Raw genomic sequence first — 19,340 nt, 5'->3', positions numbered from 1 at the left:
CGAAGCTCGAAAAGCTTTCCCAAATGAGTACTTCCCTCAATATCTTTGGGTCAAAGAAGCAACACCTCACCTTGGAGGAGGATTCATGCATGACCTGAAGACTCGTCGCGCATATCGACAATGGAATGCTGCCAAGGGCAGCTACCATGAGGAAGTAAAATGTTTTGGATTACTTTGCACAAGATATTTGATAAAGTTAGAGGTTATATTATTTATTTGTTTTGGCAAGTGGAAAATCAGACTGTGAGGTGTACACATTAATGGGGAGACGAATAAGCATACATGTGACAGACAATGTTCATTATACAGATGAAATAAATCATTCCAGTTGCCCACGAGGTTCACCATTCGGTGATGATGGGTAACCAGCTGTCGTAAACTGGAGGGCCTCATTCACATCCTGAAGGCCTGAACGGTCCAGGTGCGGGAACCCTTTCATCACCACCTTATCAGTCTAATTCTTGCCTTCCACAAGGAAACCATCCTCCATCCAATCCCTTCAAGCATTCTTGTGAGACACTTTCCTTTCTCATTCCAGCAGGTGGAACAATTTGTTGGTCTGGTGACATCATCAAATTCCCACGGCTTGAGTTCATCCCTGACGCCACCGGCCCCTGGTCTGCGGTTCGCCAACGCTCTGTCCTCCAGGAGGCTTGCCCCCGTGCCCACGTCCCACCACGGCTGCCCCCAACCCCACGTCCCCCCAGCACTTCGCACTGCGGAGTACGTTTTTATCCGGAACGACGCACACCGGGGACCTCAGAGATGTCATGATCGAGTCCCAGATTGTTGCGGAAGGGTCCATCAATGGTGTTCTATCGGGACATCATTACAATCGAGCCATTTGGACACACAAGCTCTGCTATGAAGCTCTCAGTCGTCTGATGATGCAGAAATTTCTTGATTCGTTACCACACGGAGAGTCAAGTGAAATTCTTATTGTTTTCGAAGATCTTTCAGTCGGTAACTCTGATGCCCGTCAATCGAGCTTCACAGCTGCCGTGGCGAAGTTCGACGAATGGACCCAAGAACAATCCAGAATGTATCCTACCTTTGCATTTTGGTTGTCGTATACCCAGATGGTGAGGAACTTGTTGTTCTACATCAGAGCGACCCGGGAGTCTGACTGGGAAGCGCATCTGACCATGGAGCGATTGTTATTGCCTTGGTTCCATGCATACGATCGCATCAATTACGCGAGATATGCGACTGTGTACTACGTTGAAATGATGGCCTTACCTTACTCTCATACGCAATGTTACGAGGAGATCAAACAGCCTGGGCAGTGGACAGTCCAGCGGCAGGGTGATCACGGCTTCACGTCAATCGCTGGTGATCAGGCCATTGAACAGACCGTCAATGGGGAATGTAAAACTAAAGGAGGGATCCGGAATTTCACCCTTCACCACGGTGCTGTTGAACGCTGGACAATGTCTCGGAACGAACGAGCCGCTATTAGCACCAAGTGTCAAACCGTGGCCGGTGTCTCTGTTGACTGTCGTGTGCGAAAGGATCTTGACAAGTGTCGCACTGAAAGAGATAACTGTCACATTGATGATGCGATTCGTACTGTCGAATCTATGGTCAACCCATTTGATCCGAATCCGAACCTTGTCAGCATAAGTTCTGGTTGTGTTGCTACAGATGAGGTGAAACATGTTCTTCTCTTAGCTCATGATGTGGGTGAGTCCCTCCTGCAGGAATTAGTGTCTTCTCGTGTAATCGAGAACACGAAGGACTTCTACTCACCAATCAAAACCCAAAATCTGGAGACGTTTGCTGACTTGAGGAGGCCTCCTAAAGGTGGGAGCAAAGGTCTCACGGCCTTGCGGTCGGATTACAAACTGCTGGGCGAGGTTTCTCATCATCGCTCAAACCCGTCAGCTTGACTTGAGAGGTGTTTTGTCCTATTCACTTAGTCCCATTTCCTTACCCTTGTCTACATGTGATGGGAGTTTAGCTAAAACCGCGAAGTCTGCGCTACTGGATAGCATTGAGAAGAAGGTTGAGGGACTGGCCGTTTCCTGTTCAAGTGGATCAGCCCTCATGATCGACGCCATGGGTTTGATACACGGCCTTGGCCGCATTCCTGATACTTTTGGTGATTTAGCAAACCTTGTGGTCGGTGTCATCGTCCAGCTGATGAGGAGATTCAAGTCCACTCGGGCCGACTTCATTTGTGATTGGTACCCGAAAATCTCCATCAAAAACGCCGAGCGCTCTCGTCGGTACAGCGAGACCGGGACAAATTTCTTCCACCTCTATGGCAGTTCTCAGAAGGTACCATCACAGTGGAAAAAATTCATTGGGGATGGCAGAAACAAAGAGGCCTTGTTCAAATTCTTGTTTGAGACCTGGCAATCTCACCCCCTGCCTCATTGTAATCAGGACTACTCTCTTTTCGTCACCCACGGTCAGGAATGTCATGAGCTCAGTGTGTCCGTGCAGGCGACTCAGTCACCTGATGTCCGTGTCGTATCAGAGCTGTTCTGTGACCATGAAGAGGCTGATACCACACTGTTGCTTCATGCGAAACATGCAAGTCAGAGCCACGACAGTGTCGTGATACACAGTCCTGACAGTGATGTAGCCATCATAGCGATCAGCTTGTGGAAGGACAGTCAGACACGGTTATTGTTTTCTACCGGCCACAAGAACACAAGGGTACTCGATATTGGAACCGTGAGGGCTACATTGGGCGAGTCTGTGTGTGACGGTCTGATTGGTTTACACGTTTTCACTGGCTGCGACTCGGTCAGCTCATTCAAAGGGAAAGGAAAACGTCGTCCTTTCACCATGTTGTGCGACAGTGCAGATTTTCAAACAGCTTTCACAGAGCTGGGCTCATCGTTTTTCTTGTCTGAGGAAACCGAATCGGTGTTACAGAAGTTTGTTGTGGCCTTGTATACCAGTCAATTCTCAACGTCGGACCTCTATGAAGCGAGGTATAAACTCTTCTGTCTGTCCTCATCGCCAAACGAAGCGACTCTTCCGCCGACTAAAGATGCCCTACATCAACATTCACTGAGAGCTGCCTACCAATCCTGTATACATCGGAGTTCCTTCGTCCCATTGATGCAGGCCCCCTCCCCACAAGAGCATGGCTGGGTGGTTGACGGAGAGGATTTGGGGATTGTGTGGATGACTCGCGCACCCACTCCTAAATCAGTACTGGAAGCGGTGGCATGTTCCTGTAAGAAAACTAAATGTACGTCTGGTCACTGTTCATGCCTAAATTCGGGCCTTTCATGCACAGACATGTGTTTGTGCCAAGAGTGTGACAAGGGTACCAATACGACGACGGAAAATGCATTCGAAAATGGGTCCGGGAGTGATGACAGCAACATAGAAAACGACCATGAGCATTTCAATATTTGAGCTGTTGAAATCTGATGCCCAATGCCCATATATGGTTGTGATTTACGGTGTTTTTAAGGTTTCTCCGTTGTTCACTCTATATTGTTTTTTACCTGTATTGTTTGAGAAACGTTTTTGTAAGTACGGTACGGTACTAATAAACACGCTGTGAATAGCTCTGACTGTCAGCACGGCCTACTGTTTTCCCTAATTCACCTCAAGGATCTTGAGCAATGCTCGCTCCATGACCATCCATTTCATTCCGTGGTTGTTCACTTCGTGGGTGAGTTATCAACCTCAAGAGTGTTCAGGAGGATCAATTTATCTTCAGTGAACCGCCCAAGCCCAACGTACAGTGTATCCGCTTATCGCATATCAACCCTTTTGCCAATCAAAATTAAGCAGTGTACACAGAATGGTTTTAGCAGATTATAAAATTATATGAGGGATTTACACGAGGGGGGGGGGGGGGGGGGGGACCAATGACCGGACGTTTTTTTTTAAATCTTCATTTACCCGAGAGGGGGTCATCCCCGGGCAAATTTTGAAAGCTAGATTGCCTGAGATGCGATCTGTGGCCATATTGCGCCCGTTGCTGAAGTTGCAGCTAAGCCTGAATAGTTTCTTGTTATTTTTGAAAAATTTCATGGCCCTGAGGGGGGATGGCCCCATGGACACCCCCGGAAATTTTTTGAAAGTTAGATTGCCTGAGATTGCCGAGGGGGGGGGGGCATGGCACCATGCCCCCCCTCGCTACGCCACTGGGGTTGGAAATTCAACACCGGATGATCAGAAGGGCCTTTTCACATCCCCCGGCTGCTGGCGGCACGTTTATAGTCCTCATATAATCGTATAAATGCCGCAGTAAAGATGTTTTCTTTTTGAAGGTATTTTGTCGAAAGGGATAAACTACTATATCTGTAAGGGCCTCCATACCCTTAATGGGCAAGAGTTGGACGGAGAACTTTTTCTCCGATGTTTGGTGTACCAACAGTTAGCATCAGCTGAAATTTCACCTCGCACCCATTCCGCGGAACGAAATTTCATTTCTAGGCCCTTACCAAGGTTTTGCTACCGGGTTGGTATTTTCTAACATTCGCCCAGATGGTTTTGACTGCTGGAGGCTCCCGTTCTGGGAAACGTTCCGCATCACAAGTTCGCTGTAAACTTCCAGTTTCGTGAAAGGTTGTAACCACGAAGGTCCGCTGTTCAGTCGTAAGTTGAACCATCTTTTCAATGAATCAGACTATCTATAAACCCATACACTGTAGGCCCATCTTAAATACCCATCTTAAACAAAGGATGATGCAACCGACAATTACCAGACCAGCTGCACAATTTTACATGATCAACTTGGCAGTCGAAAAGTAATGCGTCCATTTAAAACTGTCTTGCACCGATTAGCCAAACTTGTAAAAATGCAATTTGAACTTGTCATTTTCAATGAACATGTACTCGGTCATGTGTGACAGCAATGATGCATGAAAGGTATCAATGGCAAGCTGAGGATCTCCTCATAATTGGTAAACCACATGTAAATTGTCAAACTAAATAACCTTTGCATATTAACCCCTTGAATTCGGATTACCTTTTTTTTGATACGCCCTGTATATACATACACCTGATGCGTATTAGTGCACATGAATGATGGCCATCATGTATTCTTCCTAAATGCTGTTTGAGATTCATTCAGATTAAACTCGGATCGAGAAAGTGGTTGTGAGACTGATTTTACAACAGACCCCAAAGATCCAGAGACCCCAAAAGACTCAAATGATCCAAAAGATCCTGTGAAACCAGAAGACCCAAATAACCCAAAAGACCCTGAGGACTCCGAAGACCTAAGAGAAGAGTAATTATGTCTCTTTCATTGGAGTTGTCGATGGTGGCTTGCAAAGTGAACCTCGAGGGTGGTGTACAGAAGCGGTTTTTTTTTTTTTGCATCACAATAAATACAAGGCGCATGGAGGTGAAACTACTGGCGGGACCGACTGGTCTTGACATCATATACATGTGACCTTGATTGCTACCTGTTTCCCACTTCAGAACTCAAAGCTTGGACAGCTTTCCCAGATGAGTACCTCCCTCAATATCTTCGGGTCAAGAATCAACACCTCACTTTGGAGGATTCATTTATGACCTGAACACTCGTCTCGCATATCAGTGGTATGCTGCGAAGGTAAGGTACCATGAGGAAGTAAAATGTTTGATTACTTTGCACAAGATATTTGATAAAGGAAGAGGTTATATTATTTATTTGTTTCGGCAAGTAGAAAATCAGACTGAGGTGTACACATTAATGGGGAGATGAATAAGCATACATGTGACAGACAATGCTCATTATACAGATGAAATAAATCATTCCAGTTGCCCATGAGGTTCCCCATTCGGTGATGGGTAACCAGCTGTCGTAAGCTACGACTACTTGTGAGACACTTTCCTGATGCCTATTAGTGCACATGAATGATGGCTGTTATGTATTGTTACGAATTTGGGTAGTGATATATGTAGAGCAGAGTAGATCTGAGTAGGTAACATGCTTCGAGATGTCGCGATAGGGAATCTACCTGTAATAAATCATGTGTAGGCGGTTTGTCGGCTAAGATGTACGACTGTGAATCTACCAGGAGATTCGTGTGTAAAGTAGTGCAGGGAATAATGAGTAGAGCCCTTGGACGTCTCACCTGGTCATCAAACCTTTGTCCCTTATGGCACTGCAGACCACATAGGCATTAGTTAGGACCTTTAGTACAACATTTATGACGCCCTTCCCCCTGACATGACTTAGGAAGAAATCGGGCTTGGACATAGCCACAATTGGCCACCACCATTTCCACCTCCGAGAGGCCTATCCGCCTCGCATAGCACCTGCTATAACACCACGAGTATGGGACGGGAGTTGGAGTGACGCAGTGGGCGTGACCTGAGCGAGCCGGCGAGTCGGGGGAGGCTCTGATTGGCAGAGCAGTGCGCCAAAGCTGACGTCATCGGCCAGAGATATTAACAGCGCCGGACGCCTTTGCTGGCAGTTGGATCGAGAGCTCGTGTGCGCATTTGAGCAGGAGGACTGTGAGTTCGAGCCACGAGAGTTGGAGTTGAGATCGGAGATCCGAGTTGAGAGTTGATTGACGAGTGAAAGAGTTCAGAGGTGACAGCAAGAGCGCGCGGAACGGAACGCCATTTTCGGGCAGTTCGTGTGCAGAGTGGGCAGTGCGCAGTTCGAGTTCAGAACGAGAGAGTTCGTTTGAGGTGTGCACGAGGAGAGTTGGCAGATCCCGAGTGCAGAGAGAGAGCCCGAGTTGTGTTGGCAGTTCGCAGTTCGCAGAGTTGGCAGTTGAGCCACAGGGAGTTGTTGAATGCCAGTTCCCGAACGCCATTGGGCAATCGAGTCGATACGAGGAGTTGTCTTCAGCAGCCCGGTCGAGTCGTTCAGAGATCCCGACCCGAGTTGGGCTGAGGTGTAGCCCGAGTGGAGCAGTGCTGGTGCTTTGGAGCTTGGTGCACGGACCGATACGAGGAGTTGTCTTCAGCAGCCCGGTCGAGTCGTTCAGAGATCCCGACCCGAGTTGGGCTGAGGTGTAGCCCGAGTGGAGTAGTGCTGGTGCTTTGGAGCTTGGTGCACGGACCTCTTGTGCAGCGGCGAGGGCGTTGGCTCGGGCTGAGCGGGGCGTGCGAGGCGGACAGAGGATTCCTCCATGCCGGAGTTTGGAGCTGCGTTGGACGGACAAGACGACGAGACAGATAAGCCCGAGCTCCGCGTACACTGCACACGACGTGACGTGTTCTTTTTGTTAATTCATATTCTCTCGTCTTGTATTTGATATCTGTTGTGTGTGGCATCCCAATTTAGCTACCTTATTTTATTATCGGCGTGTATTTTCCTGTCCTTGCTTTTCCCAATAAACCATTGCATTACTTTGTGTACAAATACCTGAACGCAGTTTCCTGATTGATTTGATAGTTAAGGCTGCGGGGACTTGCGCCGCTTCCCTCCATTCCACGCGCTTAGGTGTTTTAGATTTTGGAAACCGCCATTGAGTTTCCGCCTCGGAGTGAAAGCCTTCGTGATCGGCATCCGCGACCGCCAGATATTAATTTTGGCGGTTGTGCGACAGTATTCTTCCTTAGATGCTGTTTGAGATCGATTCAGATTAAACTCGGATCGAGAAAGCGGTTGTGAATGATTTTACAACAGACCCCAAAGATCCAGAAGACCCAAATGATCCCGTGAAACCAGAACACCCAAAAGGCCCTGAGGACTCCGAAGACCTAAAAGAAGAGTAATTATGTCTCTTACATTGGAATTATAGATGGTGGCTTGCAAACTGAACCTCAAGGGTGGTGTACAGAAGCGGGGTTTTTTTTTTTTTTTCATCACGATCAACACAAGGCGCATGGAGGTGAAATTCACTGCAAGGCATGTTCAACGTGCGCAGAGTAATCCGATTGTTCATTTACGTCTGCAGGATGTCGAATAAATAAAGGATATAAGCACACCTGACACTCGGCCCAGGCTTCAGACTTTGGCACGATCACGAGGCTGCACCGTCAAATAAACTGTTCCAACCCGTCATTTTTGACGGGCAAAAGCCCTATATATACTAGTTTTAAATAATTAATTTACTAATCACATGGTTTGTCTTCCTCAATCCTCACCAATGTTTCATTTACTCATCACATGGTTTGCATCTTCCTCACCAACCCCGGAGACCGAAGCGGTTTTCCTTGTCCGCAGATCTGCAGTGGATGCCTCGACGCACGGTGACCTGCTCTCCCACATTGAATCATTGCCACAAGATTCTGCCAATGACGCGGAATCTGATGGTGAAGCAGCGGAATCTGATGGTGATGCGTCAACGTTAAAGAAGAAGTCAAAATGCTGGAGAAAAAGGTGGAGGTGGTTCAGAAAGTTGACAGTCTCTGAACCACCCACAGGATGGAGCCCAGAAGGTGGTGGACGAACATGCTAAAGATTCTCCCGTAACCACCGACAAGGTCTTGCAGTCACCTTTATACCGTACTTGGGAAAAAATACATTAAAAACCTTTGGAATTGGCTACATCGTGAGCGAAAATAATTAATTTTGTAATATTATACAGTACAGGGATGGTGTTGGGTGTTGGGTACTGATTGGCCACCGACAAATGGCATGAGAGAGAAAGGTGACGCGGCCATTGGTGGAGGGTTGAGCCTGCAATGTTGGCCGGCAGGGATATAGATGGAGAGATAGAGAGATAGAGAGAGAGAGAGATAGAGAGAGAGAGAGAGATGACGTCAAGATTGATTGACAAAAAGTGAAGGAGACCGACATTTTCTCTCTCTCGTGCCTGCTCGTTGAAGAGACCTTGGTGCTTGGACCTCGTTCGTGCCTGCCCTGATGCTTTCCTTCACCTCGACCTTCTCTCCTTTTACCCGAACGTTGGGTGCATCGCAGCTTCGTGCCGAATTCGGGAGGACATTCCACGGCTGGTGAAGCGGGTTACACGCCCGCTCGCGCGCTTGGTGCGAGAGGTATATCGAGGCCTTTCTTCCCGCCGACCGGAGCTATCCATCCATCCCAGAACCATTATCCCTGACGATCCCTGACACTGCCAGACAGAGATAAGCTTAAAGTACACAACGCGATTTCTTTTTTAAATTCTCCTTTGTTCCGCGTACAAGTCAGGTGTGGGGACGCCCGAATAGGAATCGTAGTTATTTACTGGTGCGTTTCATTTTGTATTATTGGGTCCCATTTAATAAATATTTATTTTTGGAAAAAATTATTCCATTTTCGTTCGTGAGTTACTTTCCACAGGGTTGAAGGCGGCCGCACGGGACTGACAGGTAAGAGCTCTTGCCGCTTCTTCCTCTTTCCTCCTTCCTCCTGCGCATGTATAGCCAATCCGCCATTGAACGTCGCCTTGGAGTTAAAGCTCGTTTTGGCCATCCGCGATTCCCGGTCTTCACCGAGGGGCAATCGCGCGACAAATGTTGTCGAGGAGTGGGATTTGAACCCTATCGAATAAAACTGGTGTCAAGGAGTGCAGAGAAGTTGGAGTGACATTCTTTTTTAGTCTGAGGCGATATAAATTGTATTGTCGATTGGTGTGTGTGCGACGCGAATGGCGCATCATTAAATTGAAATTGATTCCTGAGGTAAACTACGCGCGGGCACTACCTTGGGCACGAGAATGCCGGACGGCCATGAAACTACTGTGTCGGTGCGTCATCTCGCTCCTTGTGGGGAATCCGACGAGTAAGTCAAGAACGGAGGTTCCTTCGGTGAAGTCTCTGTGTCCTTCCAGGTCACCTGACCCGGACAGAGCCGTGATACCGATCCGGTCGCCTGGACTGACAAGAGCGCAGACTGAGGAAGACATGGGTAAACCAACTGACAGCTCGGATGTATATAGAACCTGCACGGGGAGAGCCGTCGTCCGGACCGCTTTGGGTGGAAGTCACTCCTTGACAGGTGTTCCTGCTATAATTGATTGCTTATTAGTACTATGTGTATTCTGCGAAAAAGGCTTACTTGCAATGTTTTTGCTCTCTGGGAGGATTGTCGTGAAACGTACGAACTCTAAATCATAAGTTATAACCCAGGTGTAGTAACATCTCATGCCCACTGAAGTGCTCTTATAAATATCCATCCGCTGAAAGCGTGGGGCAGACCTGTGCCCATTACGTGCTTACTTAGGATGGTGAGGAAATCATATTTGCATGGGGCTTGCTTAATTGTACCCGATATTATGCAGTACGTTTAAAAAAAAAAGGTAATCCGAATTCAAGGGGTTAATATGCAAAGGTTATTTATTTTGACAACTTACATGTGGTTTACTAATTAAGAGGAGATCCTCAGCTTTCCATCGATACCTTCCATGCATCATTGCTGTCACACATGACCGAGTATATGACATTGAAAATGACAAGTTCAAATCGCATTTTTACAAGTTTGGCTAATCGATGCAAGTCAGGATAATTGGTGCAAAATGAACGTCAGATGTGAAATTTTCTCAGGAATGATTGGCCTTTATGCACCCACAACTTCACCATGTCCACCTCCCCTTTCAACACAAAGCTCACAGCGGCGGAGCATGCCCTGAACTGCTCGTCTCACCATAGCCGGGTCACTGCGCAAAGCATCCACTTCATGTCGAATACAGCCCTGCAATTCGTCAAGATCACGGGGAGGAGTTACGAACACCTCGTTCTTTAAATGTCCCCAAAGGAAATAATCACATGGTGTGAGGTCAGGTGACCTTGGCGGCCATTCCACTGCATGGTTGAGGGCGATGACTCGGTCTCCAAAGAGTTCCCTCAGTCGATATCGGACAGCGATAAGATGATGTGCTGGGGCGCCGTCTTGGGCCCACCAGAGATACCTGAAGACATCACGAACCTGTCGCTAAACGTTCTCCTCCAGCTGTGGTAAAACTTCATCATTGATCATCTGCAGATACCTGTTACAATTGACATTCCTTTGAAAGAAAAATGGTCGGATCACCTGACCACTTCCACAAAGTCCCAACCAAACAGTCGACTTTTGTTGATTCATGTTGGTGTCAAAAATATATTCCGGGGGGTGTCCTGTTGGTGCATATTCAAGAACATTATGGGTATTGACCTTGCCCTCTATGGCGAAAGCAGCTTCGTCGCCGATAACGAGATACCGCAGGAAATTGACATCTGCTTCACAACGTGCTATCAACCATCTGGCAAGCACCAGCCTCCTGGCAAAATCCCCTGGCGTAAGTTGATGCCGGATGTGAAACCGATATGGATGTTGGTGGAGGTCCAGTCTTGTGATTTGGTTGAATGTTGCCGAAGACAATCCCATCCCATTTCGTCTTGCGCTGGTATCCCGAGGATGCTCCAAAACTTGCTGCCTGACTGCTGCAATGTTCATTTCCGATCGCCCAGTGCACCTCCGACCAGAATTCCTCCTTGTTGCCGTTGAGGCTCGTGCCATGCTCTTTGTATTTTCTAACATTCGCCCAGATGGTTTTGACTGTTGGAGGCTCCCGTTCTGGGAAACGTTCCCTGAACGCATCACAAGTTCGCTGTAAACTTCCAGTTTCGTGAAAGGTTGTAACCACGAAGGTCCGCTGTTCAGTCGTAAGTTGAACCATCTTTTCAATGAATCAGACTATCTATAAACCCATACACTGTAGGCCCATTTTAAATACCTATCTTAAACAAAGGATGATGCAACCAACGATTACCAGACCAGCTTCACAATTTTACATGATCAACTTGGCAGTCGACAAGTAATGCGTCCATTTAAAACTGTCTTGCACCGATTAGCCAAACTTGTAAAAATGCAATTTGAACTTGTCATTTTCAATGAACATGTACTCGGTCATGTGTGACAGCAATGATGCATGAAAGGTATCAATGGCAAGCTGAGGATCTCCTCATAATTGGTAAACCACATGTAAATTGTCGAACTAAATAACCTTTGCATATTAACCCCTTGAATTCGGATTACCTTTTTTTTGATACGCCCTGTATATACATACACCTGATGCGTATTCGTGCACATGAATGATGGCCGTCATCCATATCCATATGGCTGCTCCATATCTCCACGAATCTTCTCAAGATGATTGCAATAAACGAGCAGCTCTTCATCAGAAACGGCAGTTTCCTTTGCCAACCGGGGAAAGTGGTACATATCTCTGCGGCCGAGGGTTTCCCTGTGCATAGTCGCCTTGGTTACAAACGCGCCAATCACTTTCTTTGCTTTAATCAGCGTCATATGGTCACCCTGGAGTTGTTTGTTGACATCATTCAGCATACTGAATATGTCCGTGAGGTAAGCCGCATCATGCTCGATCGCATTCACTTTCTCCGATAGCTCCGTATCAATTTCCAGCAGAAACTTGACCACTGTTGAGAAGAGTGCATGGAAACGGGTCAAACAAGTGCCTTTGGACAACCATCGAACTTCGGTATGCAACAGGAGCCACTCGAATGCCTCATCGTTCTCCTGGCAAAGCTGACGAAACAGCCGATCATGCAGAGACGACACCTTGATTTTATTCACTGCTTTGATTACTGTTTGGAGTGATGTATGAAGTCTGGTGCTGAGAGCTTTTGCTGCAAGATGCTGGCGGTGCACGACACAGTGAATGGCGAACACGGACGGTACCTGGTTCTTCAGAAGCGCAATAAAACCACGCTGGCAGCCAACCATCGCTGGTGCCCCGTCCGTCGCGTAAGCGAGAATGTTCTCCATCGGTATGTTTTGATCAGGAAAGTACATCTCCAATGTTTGGAAGATGGAAGAACCCTTTGTATCGGTCTGGAGAGAGCGGGCAAGCAACATTTCTTCCACCATTTCCTGATCACGGATGAAGCGAACGTCGCAGAGTAACAGAGCTTCACTGTCACACAAAGTGGACTCATCCAGCTGGATGGCGAAGTGTGTGCTTCTCAGCTCACTACACAGCTTATCTTCTACATCTGATGACATTTCATCAATCCGCCTGGCCATGGAATCATTGCTGAGCGCAATCGACGAGAGAACTGGATTCGGATCCTGGCCCATAACGGTTTTTATCACTTCCCCAACAGCTGGTTTGATCAACTGTTCGCCGATTGAATACGGTTTTCCAGATCTGGCGATGAGCAATGACAGCTTATACGACGCTTCCAGTCCTGTATCCATGAGCTCTTGGCTGGCTTTGAACATCGTCGTTACCGTGGATCGCTTCTCAAATTTCTCTTTCAGCGATTGGAAATAGCTGACCTCTGCACGAGCCTTATCACTGTGCTTTTTACTCAAGTGCTCGCTCAGTCGAGATGGTTTCATTGCTTCATTGGACAGCGTGATACCACACAACAAACACATCGGTAACTGTTTGTTCGTCGGCGATGGAATGAATCCATACTTGATGTATTCAACGGAATACTGACACTTTTTCTTTGAGGCCGACATCTTGAGGCCGACCGGACGTGAAGCTTTTTTGAATAACGAAATCAACACGCCAAAATGTTGAAAGACGAACACCAGCGCTAACACTGACTGTTCATACCTTGCCCAATGTCTGTGCAGGCCAGGCCAGGCTGTAAAGTTGAACCAGGCACGTTGAAATAGCCCAGCATGAATAGAGTGTATTATATCCCGCATAAAAAGATTCTTGCAAGCCGATTGGTTGAAATGGCACCACGTGACAAAAATTAGTGTTGTTCTATTGGCCGCATTGGCCATCGTCATGGAAGCGGCCAATAGTATTTCGCTGGTGTCATGCACATGTTTTTTTTGCGTGAGCATGTATGGACAAGAAAATACCTACACGACATCAGCAAACATGTGATCATAAAAACCATGCGGAGGGGGAAAGAATGTGGTCGTTGATTGGATGGCCAATTTGCCGAATGGCGCCGGGTAACCTGTTCAAGCCTTAGTCACATATGATGCTGCCGCCGCACGGTTCTGCGGTCTGTAAATGGGATTTTTACAAATCGTACGGCTTTGCGGGCTGCGGCAGCAGTATTCACAAATGTTACGGGGTCCGCACGGCAATCGTGTATATAAGGCGCGGCTCTGCATACATTAGGATTTATTTCCAGATTTCAAGATGCCACCACAAGGGAGTAAAGTGAAAAAGAGGAAAGCGAAGAAGTTTGTGGAGGCACAGGACAGACAGAGAGAAGAGTTTGAAGACAGGGAACAACATAGAGAAGACATGGATGACGATGAAGGGGAAGGTGATGAAGAAGCTGAGGCGGCCATCGGCCAAGTATGAGTCGTTTGATAAGATAGTTGCTTTGTTTGAGGAACGGCCCTACTTTTATGATGTCGGCGATGAAAACTACAGCAACAGGAAGAGGAAGGATGCAGAATTGGCAGACTTTGCCCGCAGCATCAACTGGACCCCTAAGTATTTGTTAAACTGTGCATAATTTTCAGTAATACGGTATTAGTGCGCATAAAAGCACATGTGCTTATAAATGAAAATTGTTATTTTTTTCTTATAATTAAACTGTCAAAACATTGTGATTATAAGCACATGTGCTTATATGGGCACATAAAGTTATTTTTGCCTCACCATAAGTATATTTCTTAGAAAATTATTAATGTGACAATTTCTCCATGTCTGCAGCACCAAAATTATATTTAACAGAAAACTATTAATGTCACTATTTCTCAATTTTTTGGTGGGCAGCTGCAGCAGTCCTGAAAAGGTGGCGGAACTGGAGGACAGACTACGGCAAGATGCGTCGGTGGGAGGGCAAGTCCGGCCAGGGGGTGCGCAAGAAGTCAGTTCTACAACAGTGGAAGTTACAAGCGTTGTCGTTCTTGGATCCATACATTCTTCGCCGTGGGAGTGGATCAGAGATGGGATGGGTAAGCATCGGCATACATGGTGTTTTAGAGTGTGTAGTTCACAGACATTTATTATGTGACTATTTTTTCAAATTTGTGTGCAGCTTTTCCCTTCTTCGTTGCCTTCCTTTTCCTCTTCCTTCCCTAGCAACAGCTGCATATTTCCACATGTTTAAACATTGTGTATTGCTGATGTTTCCAGGGTGAGCAGGACGAGGTGACGTAGCAGACCGGAGACCTGAGCAGTGATGAGGAGGCAGAGACACAAGCGGGGCCATCCATACAGAGAGGAAGCAGCAGCGATATCACCCAGAATCGTAGCCAGAGTGTCAGCCCAGGACGGCCCACAAGCAGCACCATCTCTGGCAAGAGAAAGCTCATAGAGAAGAAGACACATAAGAAGAAGGAGTTGGGGGAGATCCTGTCCCAGTTCCTCTCAGAGAACCGGCAGAAGGACAAGGAGCTGTTGTCCAAGGTGATATATCTGTATTGTAATAATGCGATTCCACATTTTTCCTCTGCAAATAATCGTTCATACATGACATATTAGCACATGTTTGAACATTGTCTATTCCTTTCTGTTTCCAGCTTGACAAGGAGGAGTACCAGAAGTCTTCAGAGAGAGACACATTCGCAGCGTGGTTGGGCAGTGTGGTTCAGCAGGTCCCGGCGAGCCGCTTCAGGACCTTCCAGAAGGAAGCCTTTGGACTCTGCCATCGCTACCTCGAGCAGGTTCAGCCGGAAGAAGCTGCACCGATAGACCCCCTGCTGCCGCCTCCAAGTCAAGTCCGTCCGTTGTCCGCCCCCAACCCTATGCAACAGTACACAGACAGTACACCGTTTGTGCCTACTCCGTACAGATGGAACCCGGTATCGCAGATGCAGTCTCAGTCTTCGTTGGAGTCTCAGCCTTCTCAGCAGCAGGGGTTCTTGTATTTAGAGAACATGCCCCAGCCCGAGCGCCGTCCAGCCTCTGCCCCCACCACCTCCAACATGATAGCGGAAGCGTACTGCCTGGTGCAGGAGGGCCAGACACAGCACGGAAAACTCATCGACCTGTTTTCAAGCTCGGCCCTAGCCTCAGCCTCCAGCAACTCATCACTTACAAGTGAACTACTGCAGTACCAGGGGTCAGGAGAGCGGGACGAGGCATCAACGTGATACAGCTTCCTAACATAGGGGAGGATAAGCAGGGTGGTCACAAGGACGAGTAATAACGTAGTGTGTTTATCTGATTCTCTGAGAACCTGACTTCTGTGGTTTTCTTATGAATTATATGTGATGCGATGTTAATAAAATTCTTTCAAACTAGAGTAAATTGTTATGTTGTCATGGGTTAAAATGAAATACATATTGCCTTTTAGAAACTAAAACTTTTCAAAGTCAATCATTATCATTTTAAATACGAAATATTGAAAACTTAAGAAAATATTATAATTTCCCCAAAAAAATTAAATAAAATTAAAAAAGACAACTAGAGGGGCACTCGTTTAGCCAGTCGCGAAATCCGGATCGTCAGTCGTAAAGCTAAAAACGGAACTTATGTCGAAGAACCTTTACCGGAGTGTATACTCCTGAAATATTAGGATCATATCTGTTATATTCACATCAGGATTGTATTCCAAAACGTACCCTTGAAATGTTAATAAATTTACTGTCAGATCCAGAAGAAGATCCAGATGAGGATGAAATATACGTCGAGTCGAGGGAACCAAAGGTTGAATATGCACATGGAATAAGAAAAAGGTCTGACAAGTGATGGAAGAGGAAAGAGCAACAAACTGCCAAAAAGTGCCTATCTCGCAATGTTAACGAAACGTTCAAACGTCTGGCAAATCCGGATACTGATCCGGATCATCACCAAAATGTAATCGTTTCCAGGAAGGCCACAGGCGAATGTTTGTTGAAAATTTCGAGAAGATATCTAAAAAACTGTGGCCTGTAGAGTGGTAACAAACAAACAAACAAACTAAAAAACAAACGAACGAACAAACTTAGAAGGAAAACTCTATTATTATGACATGGAAAACTCTTTATTCATATGACATATAGACATCTTCACCAATAATTTTTATTGTCTCTATATAAACAAAGCATAACACTAGTCACTCACAGTACACAGTTCAAAGTCCTAGTAGTCAATCACAGTACACAGTTCAGAGTCCGAGTAGTTGTAGTTCAGGGCCGCCTCTTGCCAGGGTACGCTGCCAGCTTTGCTGCAGTAGTACTTGAGTGCTGTGCGGAGTTGCTTTCCTTCACAGGTCTCACGGGGAGCACGTCCGACGATCTGCATTTCCTGCATCATGGATTGGTGTCTCCACGCACCTGGTATTATCTGTCCGTCGTGTCTTTCCTGGTCTAGGTCTGCATTCTGAAGGTTGGGATATCCCAGTCGCATGATCTGGTGTCGGATGACGCAGGCCTTGGTAATCAAAATAGCGTTCTGGGGCTTGGTCTGCAATGGCGTCAGCAGGCATCGGAAGCGCATGGCAAGTATCCCGAAGGCGTTCTCCACCACCCTCCTGCCACGGGATGTACGGTAATTGAAGATTCTTTCTTCATGGTCGAGGTATCGGTGGGAGTAGGGCTTGACGAGGTATGTGCGTAGAGGGAAGGCGTCATCCCCCACAATAAAGTACGTCGTATCCTGGTTGTCATTGGGCAGGCGGTCAGGCGGAGGCAGGCCAAGGGTTCCCTCACGAAGGGCGGGTTCCAGGGTCGACTCGTTGAACACATCGGCATCAGACATGGATCCCCTCGCACCAACGTTCACCCACAGGAACTTGTAGTCCGCGTCGACGAGCCCCAAGAGAACAATGGAGAAGAACCCTTTGTAGTTATAGTATGCGGTGCCGGACTTGTTTGGCTTCTTTATGGCAACGTGTTTACCGTCTATGGCCCCGCAGCAATGGTGGAAGTTCCATCTTCTGGAGAAGCCACTTGCCACTCCTCGCCAGGCGTCATGGGTCGAAGGGAGCACCAGGACCTCATCTTTGTACTCGGCTACAATGGCACTGCACACCTGCGGCACCAGGATAGAGATAGTGTTATGGGCAACACGAAAATTGAACGCCAGACTGTGGTACGAGTCACCCGTCGCCAAAAAGCGCAACGTGATGGCCAGTCTGAGTCCAGGCGCCAGGGCAGCCTGCTGTCATCGCTCTTCGTAATTCTGGGAAGTAGCCGGTCCAGCATCTCACGAAACACGACGGGCTCAATGCGCAGGTAGGACTTGAAATCCTCCCGGGACTCCCTCATGAGTTCCTGCATCAGGGTGTCGTAGTGTCCCAGGGTGGAACGCCGCAACAACCAGGGCTTCACCCACACCATTCGTCTTCTTCTCCTCTCCTGACAGGCCCGCTCTTCTTCTAACACTACTATAGCTACTATAATTTCTTCCTGCCGGCGGGCGATCTGCCTCAGTCGTAATCTCCGTTGTGCCAGGCACAGTCTCTGTGGTGGAATCAACGCCATCTTGACGATCTGGCTGGTGTCACACCAGGCAATATATACCTCTTCAGAACGATGATCGTACGGCGGCCGCCAACTCACGGTTGCCGTTAGGCCATCGTACGGCAGCACTAACGTCACTGCACGGCCGCCGTACGATATTTCGAACATCGTACGGCCATCTCACGGAGGCCGCAAGGCCTCACAGTTGTTGCGGCTGCCGTATGATTTTCTAGGCACACCAGACAGGGTAAAAACCGTGAGGTGACCTTGAGGTCACCTCACGGCAACCGTACAGTGACCTTGCGATACTACATGCGGTGGGGTTGCGGCCTACGGCCTTGCGATTTCCGAAACAAAGTTTAATGTCAAATTTAAAAAATCGTAAGCCCCTGCGACGAGCAAAAAACCGTGCGATCGCCTCACGGCTACCGTATCTACCGTGCGGCCACCGCACGGTTATGGCAACTTTGGGGACTTACGGCCGCCGCCAACACGCCGCAGGCCATTTGTGACCGAGGTATCAGACTGCAGGAAGCCCAATGAGCGCTCCAAATCGCCGCTGCTCCTCTAAATCGCCAGTGCCCCCCAAATCATTGCCAGCGCCCCACTACTGCCCGTGGACTCTGGAGCGCCCCCCTGAAAGTTCCCAGCACCCACTGGGGGGTGGTAGGGACCACTTTGAGAACCTATAGTTCAAACATTCGAGCAAGCACTCCATTCAAAACCGGAAAGGAACGGCTGGCTTGGCAAGCGCTAGCTAGCTGCTTGGTAAATGAGCACACCTCCAACCCTTGTGGGGTATATCGATCACAGGAGATCTTCGCTCAGTTCTGGAAGTAAAACCTGCCTCATGGATGTCGGGATTCCTCCAAATTTCTTTGTTTCATGTTAAAAACAGCATTAGCGACTGTTTAAAAAGCTAATCAAGTCCAACAGCGATGTAGCTGGGCACTGCGAATCAAAGCAATGAATAAAATCAAGGCGTCGTCTCTGCATGATCGGCTGTTTCGTCAGCTTTGCCAGGAGAACGATGAGGCATTCAAGTGGCTCCTGTTGCATACCGAAGTTCGATGGTTGTCCAAAGGCACTTGTTTGACCCGTTTCCATGCACTCTTCTCAACAGTGGTCAAGTTTCTGTCGGAAATTGATTCGGAGCTATCGGAGAAAGTGAATGCGATCGAGCATGATGTGGCTTACCTCACGGACATATTCAGTA

At 47.6% G+C, this 19,340-nt stretch overlaps 1 protein-coding gene across 1 annotated transcript; it reads right to left on the bottom strand.

The window, feature by feature from the left end:
• Positions 1–11,299: 11,299 nt before the first annotated feature.
• Positions 11,300–12,995, bottom strand: LOC144893540 (protein FAM200C-like). The gene has a single exon (XM_078784032.1). The coding sequence runs from the start codon at positions 12,887–12,889 to the stop codon at positions 11,894–11,896; it is 996 nt and encodes a 331-aa protein (XP_078640158.1). The 5' UTR covers positions 12,890–12,995; the 3' UTR covers positions 11,300–11,893.
• Between the last annotated feature and the right edge of the window lie 6,345 nt (positions 12,996–19,340).

This window comes from Myxine glutinosa, chromosome 9, assembly GCF_964187855.1.
Source record: "Myxine glutinosa chromosome 9, kmMyxGlut1.1, whole genome shotgun sequence".
NCBI classification, from domain to species: domain Eukaryota; kingdom Metazoa; phylum Chordata; class Myxini; order Myxiniformes; family Myxinidae; genus Myxine; species Myxine glutinosa.
Note: the sequence above shows the minus strand (reverse complement) of the source record. Positions and strands in the feature narration are given on the sequence as shown.